General features: G+C 41.6%; 1 protein-coding gene across 5 annotated transcripts in view; it reads right to left on the bottom strand.

Moving 5' to 3' along the window:
* Nucleotides 1–2444: 2444 nt before the first annotated feature.
* si:dkey-82f1.1 (DENN domain-containing protein 2A) overlaps nt 2445–20876 on the bottom strand; it is a 112371-nt gene continuing 93939 nt past the window's right edge. For 3 of the 5 annotated variants that reach the window (XM_041216188.1, XM_041216189.1, XM_041216187.1), the window contains 6 exons: nt 16292–16469; nt 13958–13999; nt 12925–13036; nt 9042–9281; nt 4039–4125; nt 2446–3788 (listed from right to left, as the gene is read on the bottom strand). In XM_041216188.1, the coding sequence (XP_041072122.1) occupies nt 3757–3788; nt 4039–4125; nt 9042–9281; nt 12925–13036; nt 13958–13999; nt 16292–16469 (691 nt within the window). In that variant the 3' untranslated portion in view covers nt 2446–3756. Of the gene's footprint in view, nt 3789–4038; nt 4126–9041; nt 9282–12924; nt 13037–13957; nt 14000–16291; nt 16470–20876 lie in introns of all 5 variants that reach the window. The other 2 variants (XM_041216191.1, XM_041216190.1) reach the window with 1 other exon arrangement.

Below are 20876 nucleotides of genomic sequence, written 5' to 3'. Positions count from 1 at the left end.
TAGAATTTTCTTTTAAGTTACATGAAAAGATCCCAGGTTTTATAAGTGTTACACACCATAGGTATAGGAACAAGAGTTGACAGGGAGTAAGTATGTCTTAGTGAATTCCATTCAGTTTGGGCCATCCTCTCTTATTTTGAATTATGTTCTGAAATCCCATTCCCAATTATTGGACAGAACCTTATTCTCCTTATTTCACAGTGTAGACAACATATTGTAGGCATGTATATGTACACATTATTATCATTTGGCTGATACAACTTCTGACTCTGAATCCAGAGTTCTGAATAGTCCTTTCCTTTATCTCTTCCCCCAAGCCATCCAATTGCTGTCATTGTTCTTATTTGTCTTTTACTTCACTGCACTCCACCCAGTGACTGTTCCTGTGATGAATTCATTCAGCAGAAAAGTATTTGGCCCAAATAAAGGGACTGGATAGTAATAAAAACAAAAAACTGCGGATGCTGGAAATCCAAAACAAAAACAGAATTACCTGGAAAAATTCAGCAGGTCTGGCAGCATTGGTGGAGAAGAGTTCTGTTGAAGGGTCATGAGGACTCGAAACGTCAACTCTTTTCTTCTCCGCCGATGCTGCCAGACCTGCTGAGTTTTTCCAGGTAATTCTGTTTTTGTTTGGGACTGGATAGTACTTGAGACTAAGATTTAACACCACATTTTCTGATAAAGCCTCTTCCAGCTTTTGGAGAAAATATTACTTTTCCACAAGCCTATTTTTAAAATGAACCCTTGTACCTAATGGAGTCAGAATGGAGACAATTGAACATATAACTCAGTGCCTGGTTCTCTGATCACTAAGAAATACTGTATTAGTAATGGAGCACATTGGCACTAATGCACAATCCCAAAAGGATCAGATCTAGATTTATATTTGCACCTCTTCACAAAGTGAGTTTCTGATCTCTGCAGGGGAGGAGTTATCATGATTAAAGCATTTCTCTCACAGGACTGGGAGGATAAATAAGAGAGTAAGTGAACACCCCGCCCCCAAATTGATATTGTGCGATTTCTGATGGCCAGCTAAAGAGTAAAATTGGCTGGCAGCAAGCCACTCATTTGACAACCCTCTCCACTGAGGAATGACAGGTGATAAAAGGATGAGAGAAAACCAGGATTAGGCTGTGAAACCTTATCGTCCTTAGTGCAGTTGGGAATCAGGCCAAGGACTGATTTTTCAGAGGCTATTTGTTCACTCTGCTAATTAAAGTTGTGCAGGTCCATAATAAATACTGAACTTTTGTTTAATAACATTAAGCAACTGAAATGCTTCTAAAAGACTAGCATCATCCTAGAATTTCCTTTTAATCAGGAATTTGTAAACTTAAGAGCCACCTAGTGATCTTGCTGGTAATATAATTTGTCTCTGTTAAACATTATTACACCCCTGCCAAAAGCTACATCACAGTGGTTCAAACATCAGTGCCCTTTTACCTGATACCTATTTCAATTTTCATAGCTACTTCATGATTCAACCTGTTTGCCCTCTGCCTATTGTTAATATTCTGTGACAATATTGCTTATTTTTATACTGTACTGTCTTTCATTACACTGGTTGTCAGTCTGGATTTGTAAGCTTGAAAATTCAGCACAGCAACATATAGGCATTAAATACAGCTGATTTCTCAAATCTGCATAAGCTTGCAGAACATACAATCCTCAATGAGATAATTGTGTGGCACAACAGTTTCTTGTATTGCACCTCCACAGGTAACATTGTGTGGCGATTGCAAACTGTAACCAAAGTGACAATTGCTCTCTTCTAATCTATAACACTGTTGTAAACCAGCTCCTTGTGTTTTGTTGCTAAGTTTGATCTTTTTGGGCTCTGTAAGCTACGACATAAAACTTGTCCCTTAAAAAATCCAAAGCAGTTTCCTACTTCAGAGAATCACAATCTAATGATCTGTACAAGGACCAGACTGACTGAAACCACCACAACAAGAAACTCTTTCAAACCCATCTTGCTACTTGATGTGCATAACGGTACACAGGTAATGAGCAGAATAAAATTGGCAGTTGCTATGCAGTAACAAACTCTGGGATATGTACAGCTGCTGGGCATTGTTTATTTAAACTGCAAAGATGGGCACCAGTGATATTTCCATATTTACAATTATTGCTGAAAAAAAACGAAGCTTTTCGTCTGGCACTCTTCAAGACACTTTGCAAGAATACCAATATAAGGGGAAGACAACAATTTGTACAGCGTATGAAGGAAGTACTCAGTTGGCAAATGGCACCGGTAGAGGTGTTGCCATGGAAAATGCACCAGTGATGGTGATTGACAGTTAACTGCTAAGCACTGAAATTTAAACGAGGCAGCTTGACCCTGATTGGTCAAGGCATTGCCCTGAGGAACAGGTCAGAGAATGACTGTCACTTATTTTGTTTAGCTGAAACAGGCGCAATGTGTGTCAGTCAACTGTCACCATCACTGATGTATTTTCCATGGCAACACCTCTACTGATCAGAGTCCACTTGCCAACCAATCAGTACTCTTCATATACAATAAAAATTGTTGTTTTGCCCTTATGTTGGTATTCTTGTGAAGTGTCCTGATGATAGCAAGATGAAAAGTTTCAACCTGTGTCTTTTTTCAGCAATACCCAAGTTCTGTACTACCAAATGACTATTTACAATTACTTCAAGTATGGACAGATAGTCATTAAGAGCTGTCAGAGGGGGCTTATTCTAAGTGAAATGAGTTGGATATTTAAGGTGCAACTCCCTTACCCTTACTCTCTCAAATGAACAGCTCCACAAAATACAATTCTCCAATAACTCACCCCACTTGACAATTCATCTTGGAATGCTACAAAGGCATACAGTTCAGACAATGTACACAATGTAGCACATTAACACAGTCAAGTGGTTCTGAAGTTTGAGTGGTTTGTACACTATGATATACAGGGAGATCTGGGCTGCATCACTCCTTTCGCATATCCATCCCTGTTGTCAAGCAGGCAATGGAAAAGTCTTCATTTATCTTTCGTTGTTGTACCCTCCCCTACTGACCAGCACAAATGCACATGATATCTACAGTACAAGATTGCACCCAAATGACAGATCAATTGTGCCGTTCAAGCTGACCTCCTGAGGGTAAAACCACATTTACAATCCCAAACCAAGTATTCTCTTGGCTGACAATGTGTTACATAGAGGATGACAGATTTTTCATAGGTCCTGGTGCAGTTATATTTCCTCTTGTGTCATACTAAATGGAACAGGACAAAGTCTGTGGCTCCTGAGTATTGACAGTAGAGTTCAAAACCAAATAGAAAGCATCTGAAATCAGTAACTTCACAAATTTACAAATGTCCACCTTTTTCTTTCTTTTCCCTCATCTTCCAACGTGTTCCATATCTGCAAAACGTCTGTAGTACTATTTGAGGGTTGTGTATAGTACATTCTCCTTCACTTTCTTGTTTCTCCACCTCTCTTCCATTGACCACTGTACGACATCCCGCAGGTAAAGTTTATCCAATGACAAATGAAAGCCAGGCAGAGGGGAGGAAGACTTCATGCAAGTCTAAATAATAAATATTCAATGGAACTGGTTTTATTCCCCCTCAAGGCTTTCAAATTAGAGTGAGCACAGCTTTGAATTAAGAGTCTTCCTTCATCTCCAACGGATATTGCTGTATTGACGATCTCAAATCAATGAACCACCGAATAAAAGAAAAAGTGACTGTGCTAGGTTCAGCCCTCTTTGCCATTAAGATGCCTTGTCAAGGTTCTTTACTTCTTATGAAGGAATTTCATTTTACTACCTAGAAATGGACAAACATTTGATCAACTTTCACAAGAGTGCAAGCCTGAATATTTGCACAGAAACATCTAACACACAGGAAAAAACTAATGTCTAGATGCGCAGAAAATGAAGGAACTAGTATTGTGTTATTGACAAAATAGACAGATGGTAAACTATAAAGAAGACGTGAAGATCGTAAATGGTTGGTAAAAATTGATCTGAGCGCTTTTGATCAAGCGCTACACCATAAGCAAATGAATATGAATTACCTAGGCCTCTAAGAAATCGGTTCATCCCTCTTTGTTCACTCCCAGGGAGAGTTTCAAGGTAGTCCTGGGCTCTAACCTCAAATAATCCTGCAGATGACAAAAAATAGTTACTTATGGATGGGTACAAGTATATTAGGCACTGCCTTGCAAATTTGGCACAGTAGAGATGAATCTTTGAAGGATGTGCAACTCAATATAAGTATTGCAGTGTACCCACTTTCTTCTACCTTTTCTTGCTTCTCCACTTCCCTTGTAGACATATATGACATATCACAGGTAAAGTTTATATAATGATAACTGAAAGCTAGGTTGAGGTAAGGTAAACCTAAGACAAGTCCAAATAATGAATATTTAATGGAATTAGTTTTATTCCCCCACTCAAGGCTTCTGCCGCTTACACTGCCAAAATTCATAGTGCAAACCTGGGATAATTCCACTCTAAATGCAGTAGCAGGTGGGAAAAAGGATGTTTTACCCGCTGGCTGCAAATGGGGTTCTTCACACTGTATCATCCACTTCCTGTCTCATTAATCATGCAGCCACAATAAACATGGACTGGTGGCCTCTGAATTGCCCACCACGTCATTACCTCACTGTTTCCTCAGTCCAGGTACCATATCTAAACTGCACCCACCCACACAGTTCTCAAGGCTTGCAGCCCAGGACTGCTCCAGTGAAGACATGGCCCTGAAGACCCAAGAAGAGTTCAGTGACCCATCACTGGAATGCCTTTCAGAGGCCCACTGTGATGTCATCCACCCCCGCTCAGCTTCAGGAGGCCCAGCAATCACACCACGCTGGCTTGGGAGGTGGTGGCAGTGGTGGTCAGTGCCAATGCTGCACATAAGCGGTTGGCCATCCACTGCAGAAAGAGGATGAATGATCTCATCCATGCCGCCAGGGTAAGGCAACCATCATTCTAAACTCACATACTCACAAGGCCATCTGGCTCTGACTCACTACCAGCTCAAGGAACATCACTACTCACTCTCTCTCACACCCTCGCATCTCCATCTGGCCTCATACCCTCAGAAGACTACCTCCTCAGCCTTCATCATCTTGAGGCAGATCAACATGTGACCCCACACACAACCTGGGATATTTTATATTCATTTATGGCATTATTATTTTATTCATTTAGCTCATGGAATAAAAGGGACAGTAGCAACGTGGATACAAAATTGGCTGAGTAACAGGAAATAGAGGATAATGGTCAATGGATATTTTGTGGGCTGGAGGAAGGTTTGTAGTGGAATTCCCCAGGAGTTGGAATTAGGACCTTTGCTTTTCCTGATATATATTAATGACCTAGACCACGGTGTGCAGGGGACAATTTCAAAGTTTGCAGATGATACAAAACTTGGAAGCATTATAAACTGTGAGGAGGACAGTATAGAACTTCAAAAGGACATAAGCAAATTGGTGGAGCGGGCAGATATGTGGCAGATGAAGTTCAATGTGGAGATGCGTGAGTGATTAATTTTGATAGGAAAGACATGGAGAGACAATGTAAAATAAGGGTACAATTCTTAAGAGTGTGCAGGAACAGAGAGACCTGGGTGTATATGTGCATACATCATTGAAGATGGAAGATAAAAAAGCAATTAATAAAGTATACAGTATTCTGGGCTTTATTAATAGGGGCACAGAGTACAAGAGCAGGGAGGCTATGCTGAGCTTATATAAGACACTAGTTAGACCTCAGCTGGAGTATTGTGTACAGTTCTGGGCGCCACACTATAGGAAGGATGTGATCACATTGGAGAGAGTGCAGAAGAGGTTTACAAGAATTGTTCCAGGGATGAGAAATTTCAGTTATGAAGATAGATTGGAGAGGTTGAGACTGTTCTCTTTGGAGAGGCTTAGAGGAAATTTTATAGAGGTGTTCAAAATCATGAGGGGGCTGAATAGCGTAGATAGGGAGAAACTGTTCCTGTTCGTCAAGGGATTGAGAACAAGAAGGCGCAGAATTAAAGTGATTTGTAAAAGAAGCAAATGTGATGTAAGAAAAAAAACTTTTTCACACAATGAGCGGTTCAAGTCTGGAATGCACTGCCTGGAAGTGTGGTGGAGGCAGGTTCAATCAAGGCATTCAAGGCGGCATTAGATGATTATTTGAATAGAAACTATGTGCAAGGATACAGGGAAAAGGCAGGAGAATGGCCTAACTCATTTGGAGAGCCCGTGCAGACTGTAACAATTCTGTGATTCTGTGGGCATCACTGGCTAGACCAGAATTTATTGCTTATCCTAACTGCCCTTGAGAAAGTGGTGGTGAGCTGCCTTCTTGAAGCGTTGCAGTCCACGTGGTATAGGTACACTCACAGTGCTGTTAGGGAGAGAGCTCCAGGATTTTGACCCAAGGAGGATATCCCCCTTCCCCAGTTCAGTCCTCACCCTGCAGCCTCTTCCTTTGCCTGAGCCACTTCTGTCCCTTCCCCCAGGAAAGCCCTAGCCCTGCAGCCATTAAAAAAGCCACCCCGCCTTATGGCTGGCCTGGTAGGTAGAGACCTGCCTGTGAGCCCCCCTAAAAGTGATGTGGTGCTGTCTGTGAAGACTGGTGCTGATGACCGTGAGTGCTGCCTGAAGCAAGGTGAGTAAACAAACCTCGAAGCCCCTATCAAAGTGCAGCTTGCCAAGTGCATGTCGATTATGTACAGTTGCAAATCACATTGGCGTGTGCCCAGATGATCCAGCGTGGGAGTGGGGTGTGGGGGGGGTGGGGGGGGATGATTCTGGCGAGCAGGGCTTATAATTATATGCAGATGTATGCGGTGGGAAACGCGGCCAACCATTGACAGGTGGAGCGGGCGATTACAAACTGGTTTCACGATGGTGTGAAACCGATTTTTGGCCTTCCTGCCATATTGTCTGTTCATGCCTGCCATAATGCCCAAAACCAACAGGGACAGAAAATTCCGCCCAAAGAGTCAGGGTAACTTACACATTAATGGCAGGGGCCCATGCAACTAGGGCTATGTTGAACATGCTCATTTACCCCAAGAAGTTGGATTGTTGGTAGAATCACACCCATTCTGGGTGCAAGATTAGCCTGCCCACACTCCCCCACCGCCAACAACTGAAAAGATTCAGTTTTCCCATCAGACCTTCAGCAAAAACTCACTCAATCTCCTAAAAAAAATATCTTTGGTGATGGTGGATCTAGGCTTTAGCCCTTGCCCAGACTCCCAAGTGGTCTCAAATATACCTGTTGGGATTCAGGGATCTTTCACAACATATACCAGCTACCCACCCTGCCTCTACCTGCTCCAACTCCAGAGCATAGAAATGCCTGACATTACAGACCACGGCCTATAGCACCCTGAACCTTGTTGAAAGCAGGCAGAACTCTGTCCCCAACACGACTGAGTAGGAAGCCCAGAGCATGGGTATTTCCTGTTATCTCTGGATCCAAGCCTAAATTCTTGCAGTTTAATTATAGGTGAGGTGAATATTTCTGCATTTGTCTCTGCACCAAAGCCACCATGTTCAATCTAAGCCAGTACAAGGAGGTTGCTCTCGTACCAAGCTAGGTTACATGACAAGTCACAGAATTGTTACAACACAGGAGGACATTTGACCCATCATGTCTGCACTGCCTCACTAAATGAGCAATTCACTTAGTGCAATTCTCCCACCTTCTCCCAGTAACCCTGCACATTCATCCTTTTCCGATAACAATCTAATTCCCTTTTGAATGCTTCGATTGAACAGTGCACTTGATACCTTAACCATTCACTGTGTGAAAATGTTTTTAATCATATCACTTTTGCTTCTTTTGCCAATTACTTTAAATCTGTGCCCTCTCGTTCCTGATCCTTTCATGATTGTAAACAGTTTCTCCCTATCTACTCTGTCCAGACCCCTGGTGATTTTGAATACTCCTATCAAATCTCCTCTCAGCAAATGGCAGAAAGAGCTGAGTAACCAAGCAAGGAAGATAGGCAGCTGTACAGTAAAGGTGCCAGAGATTGTCTGCCTGTTTCTTTCATCCTTCCTCGTTCCAAGGATTGGCTGAACTCTGAACGATCTTCCTCCTGATTTCCATTCCCTGCTGCCCGCTCCATAGAGAGGCCAGTCCACATTCTAATAGTATCTATCTTTGCCATCTTGGCTGTTCCTCATGCATGTTTTCCAAGTGTTTTTCCTTGCTTTACCTCTTTTCCCGTTCCTGTTTGCATCACATGTCCAAAACATATGAGCTTCCTTGATATCACTGCCTCAATCAAATTCCCCTCCTTAACACCATCTTTCTCGAGCACCCACTTGTTTGTCTGTTTGGCAGTCCATAACACGTGTAATATATAAATGAGTGCTTTCATTTCAAATGCTCTTATTTGAGCCTCTTCACTCTTTTTAATGGTTCAGCTTTCAGAGCCATACATTGTCACCGGCCACACAGGGCTTCCAAAAGATGAATTTTGGTTGTAACCGGGATGTTGTGGTTACTCCATACTCTTTTACGTAACTTCACAACCATTACCCTTTTTAAGTCTAGCCCGAATTTCTTTGGTAGTCTCTGCATCTTCCATGATGATTGACCCAAGATAATTTGTGCACTGTTTCAGGTCACCTTTCTTCAGAAGAGGGATAAAGGTAGAATTAGTCCGGTTCTCTGGCCTCCCACAGTGCCACACACATTCTATACATCCTGTCCACTTCCGACTCTTCTCCCATCTTAAGTAATTCTACTGCTATATCATCCATGTTCACTGTGCCTCAGCTCACAGTGAGAGTAGGTGGAAATTCTGCTGGGTGAAAATTTACACAATGGAGGTTTTTATTGAATTCAAATTCCACCATCTACCGTGGCGGGATTTGAACCCAGGTCCCCAGAACGTTACCCTGGACCTCTGGATTACTAATCTAGTGACACTATCGCCTCCCTACATTATTTGTTCTTGCATGTGGCATGATTAACTGACAAAACATGTGAATGAGTTCAACAGTAGTGGGGAGAGAGAAGAGGAAAGAAAGGGTCATATCATCATCCAAGTCCTCACCTTTCACCCCGAGCTTCCTTAGCTCTCGATCTTGAATGAATCCCCCAAACATCTGCGTCTCCATGAAAACCTCCAGAAACCGTCGGACACTTTTTGACGTGATGGACTTGCGAAATGCCTCCCACAGGAAAATTCTTTCATCTTTCTCATTGGACGTCATGTACAAGGAGTAGTGACCAACTATCTCCACAAAGAAACGAACAAAGGTCTCAGACACCACAGCATTAAGGGAGCCAGGATCTACAATGAGAAATGGACAAGAAACTCAATGTACATTTCATTAGGAGGGGTTGGATGAGTCCACAAGGTCAATGCCTCATTTGTACATATTTAAGTATTTATATATGTTTTCCCATTATTACAATCACCACAGAGACTGATAACTTTTAAAAAGATATTTGAATTTTCAGTCATTGACTGAAAGGATCACATGACAGGATTTCAAGTCTTACAGCTTTTACTGTAACAAATGAATTAAAAGCAACAACAGCTGATCACTTGCTAGAAGGCAACTTATATTTTAAACTACAGAAAGGATCATCCATGTGGCTTTCAACAATACCGACAATCCCACAGTTATACTTTATTTTGTCCCTTAAGTGGACACTTAATTTTCCCAGAACCCCTTTTCCTTTCCCAGCTGGGTAACTTCTAATCCCAGAACTGACTTTCACTGTGATGGTTACAATGGGGATTCCTTCCCTCTGTCCCAAACTAGGTGCATCTTCCAGCCTCCCAAACATGGTGTCTTCAATCTGAGCTAGAGTTCCCACCCGCATTCTGCATGGTGAACAGTAAGGTCAGCATTTGTCTGCTTCAGGTACAGGACTAACTGCCTCTCCAATCCTTGCAGACTAATTAATTTATGAGAGTTTCAGGGATATCATAGAAAACCCCGTAACCTGATATTATAATGGCTTTCTATGTACTTTTCCATCCCCAAAACTCATAACATGGCAATGTGAATCTTATGGGCCTTGTATCCAAGTAAAAATGCTAAGTTGTTATATTTTAGACCCCCAACTCCATTCTATACTGGAATTGAACTGTTTAAAGTATAACCATTTATAAAACCTGACATTCCTAACACCTCTCCATGAGACTTGTATGCTGATAGTCCACCCACAGTCAGCACAACTACTCTTACCATTGTCTACAGGTGTGAACATGTAGCACATTCTTCCCAGTAAGACAACCTGAGCCTCCACTTTAACAAGCAAGCCACTCAGGTTTGTCATAGGTAGAATTCAGAGTAGGTCACATGACCCCCTTCATTCTTCCATTTTACCTTAAATTAAAAAGACAGTTCTAAAACATAACAAGCTTATAAAATTTGTACTTATCACACCAGACTTATTTAATTTGTTCCTCATTTTGCCTTTCAAGAGTTTGCCAGATCACCCAGAAAAGGTTGAATTCAGCTATTTATGTTCCCCTTCCTATGATAAAAATGTAGGTAATTGGAGACTGCTGAGAAGGGGTGGCAGTACACTATCAAGGCTAATGAGAAGCAGAAACTTTGCATCAAATGAAGCTGAAGACAAACAGCAGAAAACACACTTGAACTGGTGGACAGAAGCATATTGATGCCTATTACAATTAGTGAGGGCATGGTTCATTCAGTAAATAACTCAATATGGAGTCATTTATCTAAACCTGTCTTATACCAAATTTTAAAAAAGAGAATGACTAAATGCCTTTGAATTATTACCATGTGATCATATATGGGATAAAGGATTTTGGGTTGAGAGACTAGTACCTTTACTTGTATGTAAAGCACTTACCTTACTGTTTATTGAAAAAGCAGTATGATGCATTTAAAAAGTACTGTGTTTATCAATGCTTGAAGCACGGAGGCAGAAATTTTAAAAGATCTACTTTGACCAATTGTGGTTAGATGGGGAGAATATAATAGGTTAGAAAATCATTTGAGGATACCGATGAGGCCATAATATATGACATTGTTGGTTATGTAGTGACCAGTAAAAGAAGTCATGGTTCACTACTTCATGATAAATGTGAGGCAAACAAGTCCTTGTGTGGTACACTCTAACTGGATTTAGTACAGAACATTCATACAGGAAAGGCAGGAATGCTCATATTCTGGGGTTTTAAGAGACAATTTTCGTCAGGGTTTGATTGAAATATTCTACTTAGACAAACAGGAAAGAAGAATTTCAACAACAATGCTATCTGAGGTTCTGATGAGTGACTACTTGAGGCTATTACAGCCGAACATTTTAGTAAGTAGGAGATTAAAGCTAGGAGAAAGTGCCCACCCTTTGCTATTACAGCAATCAGCTGCAATTGAGGCTGACAACATTGTGCAGGGTCAGATGTACCTCTCACCCAAGGGGTGCCTGCAGCATGTGAGGAAACTGAGGGTGAAGAGAAACATGTAACAAAATGCAATATTTTGTTTATGACATATATTTTGTTGTGTTTTATGAGTTAAAAAGCTCATTTAAGAAATAAATAGTCACAGCTGTGCATTTCATTCTGCCAGTGTATCTATTCTCAGAGACAAACCAGCAAGGATGACTTCAGTAGGCTTTTAGGTATTAATAACATTTAATTGCAAAGTCAGTGGATTGACATCACCTGATAGCTATTTGCTTTGTTCTGCAGGTGCCTCAGTAGGGCTAAAAGGAGTTTGCTGTCATCATTAGGGCTATAGAAATAAATATGTATTTAGATAATAAATGGACTTGGTCTGATACCAATGATGTAGATACTGCAGATATTTGCTATGTGTAAATATACGTTTGATTGACAGCATTATTTTATTTCCTTTGTTCCTGCTCGTACTTCAAAGAGATATATGAAGGAGCATGCACCTAGTTCACCAGCTCTTCTAAAGCCATTAAGGGAAAGCAGGGGAGAGCACTTCCTGGTGAAAATACAAGGGACTTTGCATAAAATTGTTGTTAAGGAATGCCAGCTCAGGTCCTGTGTTTTTAAAAATATCAGTGAAGAGTCACATTTGATTATTATTTTATGTATTTCAGCAGGAAGTGAAATAATGGTTAACCTCAGCTGGAGTAGGGTCCAATTCTGGACAGCACACTTTAGAAAAGATGTTAAGGCCTTAAAGAGGGTGCAGATACTAGTATTGAGGAATTCAGGTATGTTGAGACATGAGAGAAACTGGGACTGTTGTCTTTAGAGCAAAGAAGGCTAAGGGAAGATTTAATAGAAGTGTTCAAAATTATGAACGGTTTTGATAGGGTAGATTAGGGAGAAACTGTTTCCACTAACAGAAAAGTCAGTTACCAGAGGACATGGATTTAAGAAAGTTGGTAAAAAAAAAACAACTGAGGTCCAACCCCCCAGACTACTCTCCTGATCACCCAACTACCCCGCTCTACCTGACCCGACCTGATTACTGCCTCATCATCTACCATCCTCAATCGCCCTTACCCACTTCACTCACCTACCCATCAATTCACTCATTCAGACTGAACATTTAAACTTACCATAAGGCAGCTAGTGCCGTAAAAAGGGGGCGCGTCTTGTCTTCCTGACTCTACTATGCTCCGATGGAGTTTTCTGTGGGACGCTGTGCTCTGCATTTCTGGGATAACTTGGTTCAGAAGACCCCGTTAGAAATGCGGGGGCAATGTTGGATCGGGGGAATTTCTGGATGCAGTGGCAATCCAGCAATGATTGCCACTCCTCAGAAGACCTGGGCCAATACTTTGGGAATCAAACTTGCAATCATCTGATTGGCAAGTTGGTGTCTCGTTGCCTGTGCCAGCAGGCTATGTCTTTTAATTTCTGTTTATGGTTTACTGTCCATTCTCACTCGTTTTGGAGTCAGGCAGCAATTTGAAGAGTGCGAATATATTAGAAGAAAGGCTTTCTGATTCTCTTATGCACTTACTATCTAGGAGAGTATCCTCCTCTTCTTGACTGGCCAACTCATTCCGCATCTCTAGGACATGTTCTAGTGCAACCTGCAGTTTACGTGGTAGAATGGAATCCTCATCATCCACCTGACACAAAGAAATAAGCAGTGAGCAACCAGAAGAGCAAACAGCTGCATTAGTTACCATTTAGGTCTGTGGCAAGCAACAATGATGAGACTACAGCAATAATACCTGTGTTGTCAGTAGTAGATTGTGCAGTAATTAGAAAAAGCTGCATTTTTACGGGTGCCATCTTTCAGGAACATTACAAAATCCTATGACACTATTGAAAGAAGTGCTGAGCAGTTCTCCCAATGTCTTGGCCAGCACTTATTTATCAGCCAATGCAATCAAAAACTAGATTAACTGGTAATTTATATCTTTGTTTTTTGAAGCATCTTTCTCTGTGTAAATTAGCTGCTGTATTTGCCAACAAACTAATAGTGACTACAATTCAGATTGGTTGTTAGGTGCTTAGGGATGTTCTGAAGATGAGTAAAAGGTGCTATGTAAATACAGCAATCACTACATCTGCTCTATGGAATAGATTTTGACTTTGTGCATTGGGGTCAAATGGTGAGGGTTGGCAGTCCGTTTTATAACTCTTCCAATTTTTATTTCCGTTCTCTTGAATGCCAATTCGCTATCACCTGTGTTATATAATTTACACAAAGTCATAATCCACCTCTACATCTCAACATTGAGGGAGATATGAAGGAAAAATTCAGTGGAACACTTCATCCCTTTCCTTTGAGTTTCTTCCTCATCCTCAAATCGTAGGAATGCAGACAGCTTTTCCAATACGCCACATTCAGCTTCCTCTATACACACAGCCATTTGCAGTCAGTGTCACAGCTGACAATCGTCAAGCCATCACAGCTTTGTGTGTAAGATCTCTTACAGCGACTCCTTGCTGTCAACTTGTAAGACCCACTCGAGTCAAATTAGTCTTTCTTCTCTCGGAGAAAAGTTTGAAAGAAAACGAGCTGAATAAAATGTGGCACTCACCTGTCTGAGAAATTTGTTTGTCCCAAGATTAACCACCAACACCTGCAAGCAGAAAAAAAACAGCAGCTTCACTCCTTGACTCGCCTTTCAGACAGAATTTCACTTCTACCAGTCAACAAAACTAACTTTGGCCGTAACATGAGAGAAAAGGCACCAGCTTACATATGCCTTAAGGGGTGAGAAGTCAATTCCTTTCTCTGATAAACACAGCCCATTAATGACTAACATCACCAGCCCTCCTGGGTGAAGAATACTGCTGTTTTTTAACATGTGCTACTAACTTCCCAAAATGTCTCATTGTTTGCTGCTTGAGACATTTAATGTTTTTAAAAGGATTTGAAATCTTTAGTTTGCATCAATAGTGACAGCTGACAGCTGCCCTGGCTGAAAGTAGAAATGGGTGTTAATATCAGCCTGTTAAAGCAATTCTGGGATGAGTTTACATTCCAATCTCCAACTGTGTGCTGAAAGATTACATCATTAAATCTCCTTCCTTTAGCTTTGCAGAAGGCTCAATGGATCGTGGGCTAACCTCACAGAATGATATGAGAATTACCCGTGCACTAAGTCTGTAGACTCAGGGATTTACAAAGTAATTATAGATGAAAGAAGCCATTCAGCCCTTGTACGATCATCAATCTAAACATAACTTGAAGTATCCCTGTTGCAATATCTAGTTGGTCCTTAAATGATTCCAGGGTTTCTTTCATCCTTACAGATCTAGCATTTTACTGACGTGTGAATACAGTGAGAAAGTGTTTCTTGATGTTGGTATTAAATTTGTGGTTTAATGGCTTAAACCTGCGCCTCCTTGTCCGTTTTGAGTAATTTACTTCAGACTAAATATAATGAAAACTAAATATAAGAACAGGGAGGTTATGCTAGAACTGCATAAAACACTAGTTAGGCCACAGCTACAGTACTGCATACTTTTCCAGCCACATTACAAGGAGGATGTGATCACAATAAAATACCGAGGAGATTTACAAGAATGTTGCCAGGAATGGAGAATTTAGCTGTAGGAAAGGATTGGATAGGCTGGGGCTGTTTTCTTTGGAATTGGGTTGGCCAAGAGGAGATGTAATTGAGATGTATAAAATTATGAGGGGCCCAGGTAGAGTAGGTAGGAAGGATCCATTTCCCTTAGAAGGGAGGGCAATAACTAGGGGGCCATAGATTTAAAGGAATTGGTAGAAGGATTAGAGGGCAGCTGAAGCAAAATGTTTTCACCCAGAAGATGGTGGGGATCTGGAACTCACTGCCTGAAAGAGTAGCAGAGGCAGAAACCAAGTTCAAGTTTCTCCAATCTTTCTGCTTAACTCACACGTGTGACAGTAGTGATCATCTTCATGACTCTGCATTGCCTTCAACGGTTGAATCTCAGTGATTAGAACCGGACACAAGGGACTGAATTTTCATTCCAGGAGTGGACCCCGATGTTGGGACCATTTCAGAGTCCGAAACCGTGTCCACATTGCTGCCAGGCATCCAATGATATATTGATAGTGGTGGCCAATTAGTAGCCCGCTGGTACATTCGCTGTCCAATTAGGAGCAGTAGATGCATTGGGAAGGCCAAAAGTAGACATTGTGGGTCCAATTTAAAGAGTACCCAGTAGCCATGATTATGGTCAGCATCCTGCGCAATGCCAGAGGCCAGAATGCAGCAGAGCAGCAGCATGGCATACGGTCATGGAATGGAGGCCTCACATCCCTGAAGGTGCTGTTAGAAGCAGTGGCAGCCTGGAGGAATGTCCTGTTTCTGGAGAGTGAAAGGAGGAAGCCAGACAAACAGACAGCTCTCTGAACAGCTTCCACTGAGCAGCTACTTCAACTCCTTGGACATGCTACTGATCCAGCACTTTCCCCCTCTTAAATCTATATCAACTCTGCAATGAGCTGTCAAGTGGCTTGTTAACTGCCTCAATTGTTTACCCACCACCTTTAAGTGGGGTGCCATGACCCCTGAGAAGATGCCTCTGCCAAAATAGCTGGGAGGCAGGAATGCGGTAAGAAACAGGCATGGTGCTCAGTGTCACAATTTCCAGGCATGCCTGCCTCCAAATCCACCTCTGCCTTGGGATGTAAGTTCAGAAATTGACCAAAGCATTATACAATTTAGCTTCTTCTATCTCGTTTTCTACTGTTTTGACTATGTAATTCAACATTCTATTGGTTTACAGATGTTGCACCCTGGTTGGACCTGTTGAGTGGGAGTTAACTAAAACTCCTAGCTCTCTTTCAATTTCTTCCTTATTTGTGTAGACACCATCTCTCAAGTACACACTTTGCCCATTTTTTCATTCCTATGTGCCTTCAATCTATGAATCCTTACCTCTTCAAGTGGCAGGTCCCTTAGCTTTGGCAAGGAGCTGGAGAGAAGTCCTATCAAAAATGGAGTGGGAGAGCAGGCTATGTCAATCATGGATGGAGGTAGTACAGGGATGTAGGTGTGCTGCCAGGCAAAAGGATAAAGAAGTGCCATCACCGCATGGCAGCACTTGGATAGAGTACTGCAGGAGGGAGAACAAAACATAGTTAGAAACTTTGCATTCAATGATACCAGGCCTCCAAGTAATTGGCTTTTAATACAATTCCTTCTTCAGTCCTGATGAACACAAAACCTACATTGCAGCAAAAAAATCCCCTTGTTTCAGTATCGTGTTGTGCTTTGTCTTGGAGTGAAAATTATTACAAAATAGATTATTTTAGCTTTACTCTGAATTGAGTATCCACTTATACCCAAATCAACTCGGAGTACAATTTCCAGCAACGATAAAAACAGAGTTCCTCCCAATGAATTTCAGTACTCTTTCACCTCTGCAATCACATCGAGTTGGCTGATGGGCTGAAAGTCATGTATCTGCTGGTTATAATAACACAATGTAAGTGAATTTGGATCGTTTCAATCCAGATCCCAGTAGATAAGGGCCTCAAATTTGGGACACAAAACTAGCTGCTACTCTGTGGTCATGGGATGGCAAGTGTGGAAAAGTTAAAAATGTTCCACAGGTAGAATGAAATTATTTTCTTGGTTGTGTTTGAGGGGCATTATCTGGGCAGGGCAGAGAAAGATTTATTTGCATTTAAGTATAGTTATAAGTACTTGATACTGACAGAGAACCTAAAATGGAAAGTGTTCCATTCCCTAGCACTAATATCCATCAACTTAAAGAGCACAGAAATTCACACAAAACAACAGAGAAAATTTGTTGACATATACAATAAACTGGTATTTAAGTCACAATGAATTCAAGATTCAGGGTTTTGTAATTTCTGAGTAAGATTTAATATTTTACAGTGACATACAGGAAAAATTAAAGAAATAATGTTTTTACATCAGTATCCTGTTTATGTAATGGCTCGAATAGTGGCTATATGTTGAAATATAACATCCAATTTGTTGCAGTAATTCCACCTCCCACAATTAAAGATGTTAAAGCTCTAAAGTGTCATTGTCCCATAATTAACTAAGAGGCTGCAGAGTGGATGTGGAGTAGTCTCCTCTGACCCACTGCGATCTCTGATGTTGGAGAGGATTCTGTGCTGTTTTCTTCTCCGTTACTCTTTTCACTTAAATGCGTCATTAGAAGTGGGCAGGGTTCCCAGTGAAAGACCAAGTTATTTGCAGTGTTTATGTGACAGGGCCTCAGGATGATGGACAGCCAAAATATTAGAACAGCTGTTTCACATTAGATTCTGGAACATCAGAATTTGCAAAGAGTGAACAGGATTTGGCAGAACAAGACTCCCTTCGCCTTTCTCTGAGCTTAATCAGCCTGCACAGGAATTTAAACTAAAAAGATGTAGGGCATAAAGGAGCTCTACTTAAAGTAGTAGACCCTCCCTCAAAATCTAAGTAATATTTGGTGGGGGGAGGGAGAGGGGAAATCTCTGACTTAATGTAAATTTGGAAATTGTGACAACTTATGATTTCCATGTTTTTGCTGGCTGTATAAGCGCTAGCAGCTGATCTCAGGTAATGTGACTATGTACGGGTAAGTATTCTCCTGTCTAGTAATTATCCATTCTGGTCTGCATTTGTTATGTATTTTTCTTTTCCAAATTATTTTTATTTGTATTAGTTGCAATTGTTTGGTTCCCAACTTCCTATTTTAGTCTATTGTATGGTCCACTTCCCCTTTCTCTTTCAGTTGGCCATGCCTTTTCTCAGTGCTACATCCAATTCCCTGGTGAAAACACTGGAGGGTATTCTGTTTCCAGTTATTTGCCTCTAGAAACTGCAATGAGACAGAATGGGGATCGTACAGCAGGGTATATGGGTTCATTTGTTGATTTTGCTCCCCCTCCTCATATATGGGAGCATCACATTTGAGCAGAAAATGTTAACACACTCTTGTCCCACCATCTCATGCTGGAGCCCCAACAGTTGGCACCACTGTGGACAGTGAGATAAAACATCAGCTTGCTATAACTTGGAGGGATGCACTAAATTCCAAGCGCTACAAAACCAACCAAACCCTATCTCATAAGAAACACTGACATCAATAGACAAAATCAATTATCAATATAACTTTCAGGGATTGCTAAAAAGGCTGGGCTCTTCTCCAGAAAAGACTGAGCGGTTGCCTAGCAGAGGCCTTTAAAATTATGGAGCAGTTCAATAGGGTCGATAGAGAGATGTTTCCACTTGTGTCCATAAAAACGACCATAAATACAAGGTAGTCAGTAATAAATCCAATAAGGAATTCAGAAAGACTTCTTTACTCAGTGAGTGGTTAGAATGCGGAACTTGCTATCATACGGAATGGTTGAGATGAATAGTTTAGATGCATATCAGGGGAAGCCAGACAAAATACATGAGGGAGAAAGAAATAAAACGGTTAGGTGGATCGGTCAAGATGAAGTAAGGTGGGAGGAGGCATGTGTGGAACATAAACACCTGTATAAAGACCTGTTGGGCCAAATGGTCCATTTCTCTGCTGTAAATATTTCATATTTCTATACAAGTCTATTTTTCTGTCATTTATTTTATTCTGCGATCATGATTCTATTTCCATGCTTCATTCCATTTTCAGCACTTTTTTTTTACATTCTCGTTTCCAACATTCATCCTCTTTAGATCATTTCCGCAGATGTTCCAGGAAGGAAAACAGCAGCACACTATCAAACTTGAAAGAAAATCTCCCAACCACCATAGATTTAAGTTGGTCACTCTGGGTATCTGAATCTTAATCCATTTCCCCACAGCCAGCTCTTACTTCCAGGCTAGATGAAAGCTGAGGCCAAGTCTGCTGGTCAGTGTAGTCGCTGAACAGTGTGCATTGGTAATGGTAACAAAAGTTTGATACCTAGTCTCTGCTGAGTAAGTTAACCTCAGATAGGGTGATTGCAATGGAATTCAGTACTACAGGGTGTAATCCCTAGGAGATTGCCACTGGCTGGAGAGCTGGCTAGAGCCCTGTGTCACCTCTTTTTGGGAAGGCCCATTGTATCTTGTTCCACTCAGGCACTTAATAAGCTGTCATGTGCCTGAGTGGAACAAGATGCGGCTAGTTTTTTCCTGAGATCATGGACTCCGTGAGAAGTCCTGTCTGCTGAGAGCTGCCAACCAATTAGAAGCTGGCAGCTCTGCTGAACTGCAGTGCCACCAGGGAGGCAGTGGCTGCTGCTGGTGCAACACCCACCTGAGGCCTAGGATTGTCAAGGGATCCCAGGCCACAGGTGAGTAATGGTGGGGGTGGGGGGGGGGGTTGCAGTCAAGGGGAATCAGCAGCAAGGTCAGGGGGTGGCTCTCAGGTAAGTCTCCACTTTCCAATGCCTGGTCCCTTGATCAGGAACTCGGTGCCTGACAATGAGAGTCCACCCCTCTTCCTTCATGGGTATGCTTGTTGTGCTCCCCACATGGTGAGGCCCATGCTGGGTTAATATCAGCAGGGCAGGTTGGGGCCTTTAAGTGGGCATAAGGGCCTCAATTGGTGGCAAGGCAAGAAGGCCGTCCACGGACCTTCCCTCCACAATTTAATCAGGGTGGAGGTGGGAAAGGTCCCCCACCCACCACCCTCCTGCCTGATTAATTAACATTCCCACAGGGGAGGGCACAAGATTCTACCCACAGGCACAAATATAATGCACTTAATTAAAAGCCAATTGTGATGAGCTCTTAGAAGTGGACACATGCATGTTAACATGGTAATTTAACTGGAATTAATTTGAGTTGAGCATGTTAATGAGTGGGAGTTGGGTTTCATATGTAAGTTTAAATTTGCAAGCAGTGTTACAAATCTGAAGATCACTCAATGGGATGCAAACCCTCTGTCTCTTTGGAGGCTTTACTGTTTCTTGATCAAGTTCATTGCAGATTTTAGTGGAGCTGTATTTGGGGGAGAAAGCTATCTTTTCCACTATACCTTGCCTCTATCCTAAATGTAATTTCCAGACGAGAGAGAGCTCTGTAGTAGTATGCTTCATTTTCAATGGACAATCCAATAAAATGAAACAGATAGGAAAGATGAATTATTCGTTGGAAGCCTCTCCTTTATTGTCACTGCTTTGGAGGAAAGTTCCAAATTGAACAGCATGTTGGTTTCTCTCAGTATTGTACACTTTCCTACTTAGTATTTATATCTTGAAAGTATTGATGATGCATGTGCGTCAGCACTATCACCAACATTCGTGCTAATCTTACATTTCGCTTTCCCTCCAACCAACTGGCAACATGCCTTTAACTTGATTTTTCCCCTAACGACTTAATTTTCTTTTTACAAAAACAAACTTCAGACTATGTTACATTGAGCTGCATTCCAGAGGCGAAGACATTCTAATGGTAAGTTGGCATCTGACTGTCCTCCATCATTGTGCCATGGGCAGCATCTTGTAGAAAAGATTTCCAATATTAATTTCAGATCTCAGGCTACAGCCAGACTCTTTTAGCATCACCCCTTATAGAGTAAAACAAA

The sequence above is a fragment of the Carcharodon carcharias genome, chromosome 21 (genome assembly GCF_017639515.1).
Source record: "Carcharodon carcharias isolate sCarCar2 chromosome 21, sCarCar2.pri, whole genome shotgun sequence".
Taxonomy (NCBI): domain Eukaryota; kingdom Metazoa; phylum Chordata; class Chondrichthyes; order Lamniformes; family Lamnidae; genus Carcharodon; species Carcharodon carcharias.
Note: the sequence above shows the minus strand (reverse complement) of the source record. Positions and strands in the feature narration are given on the sequence as shown.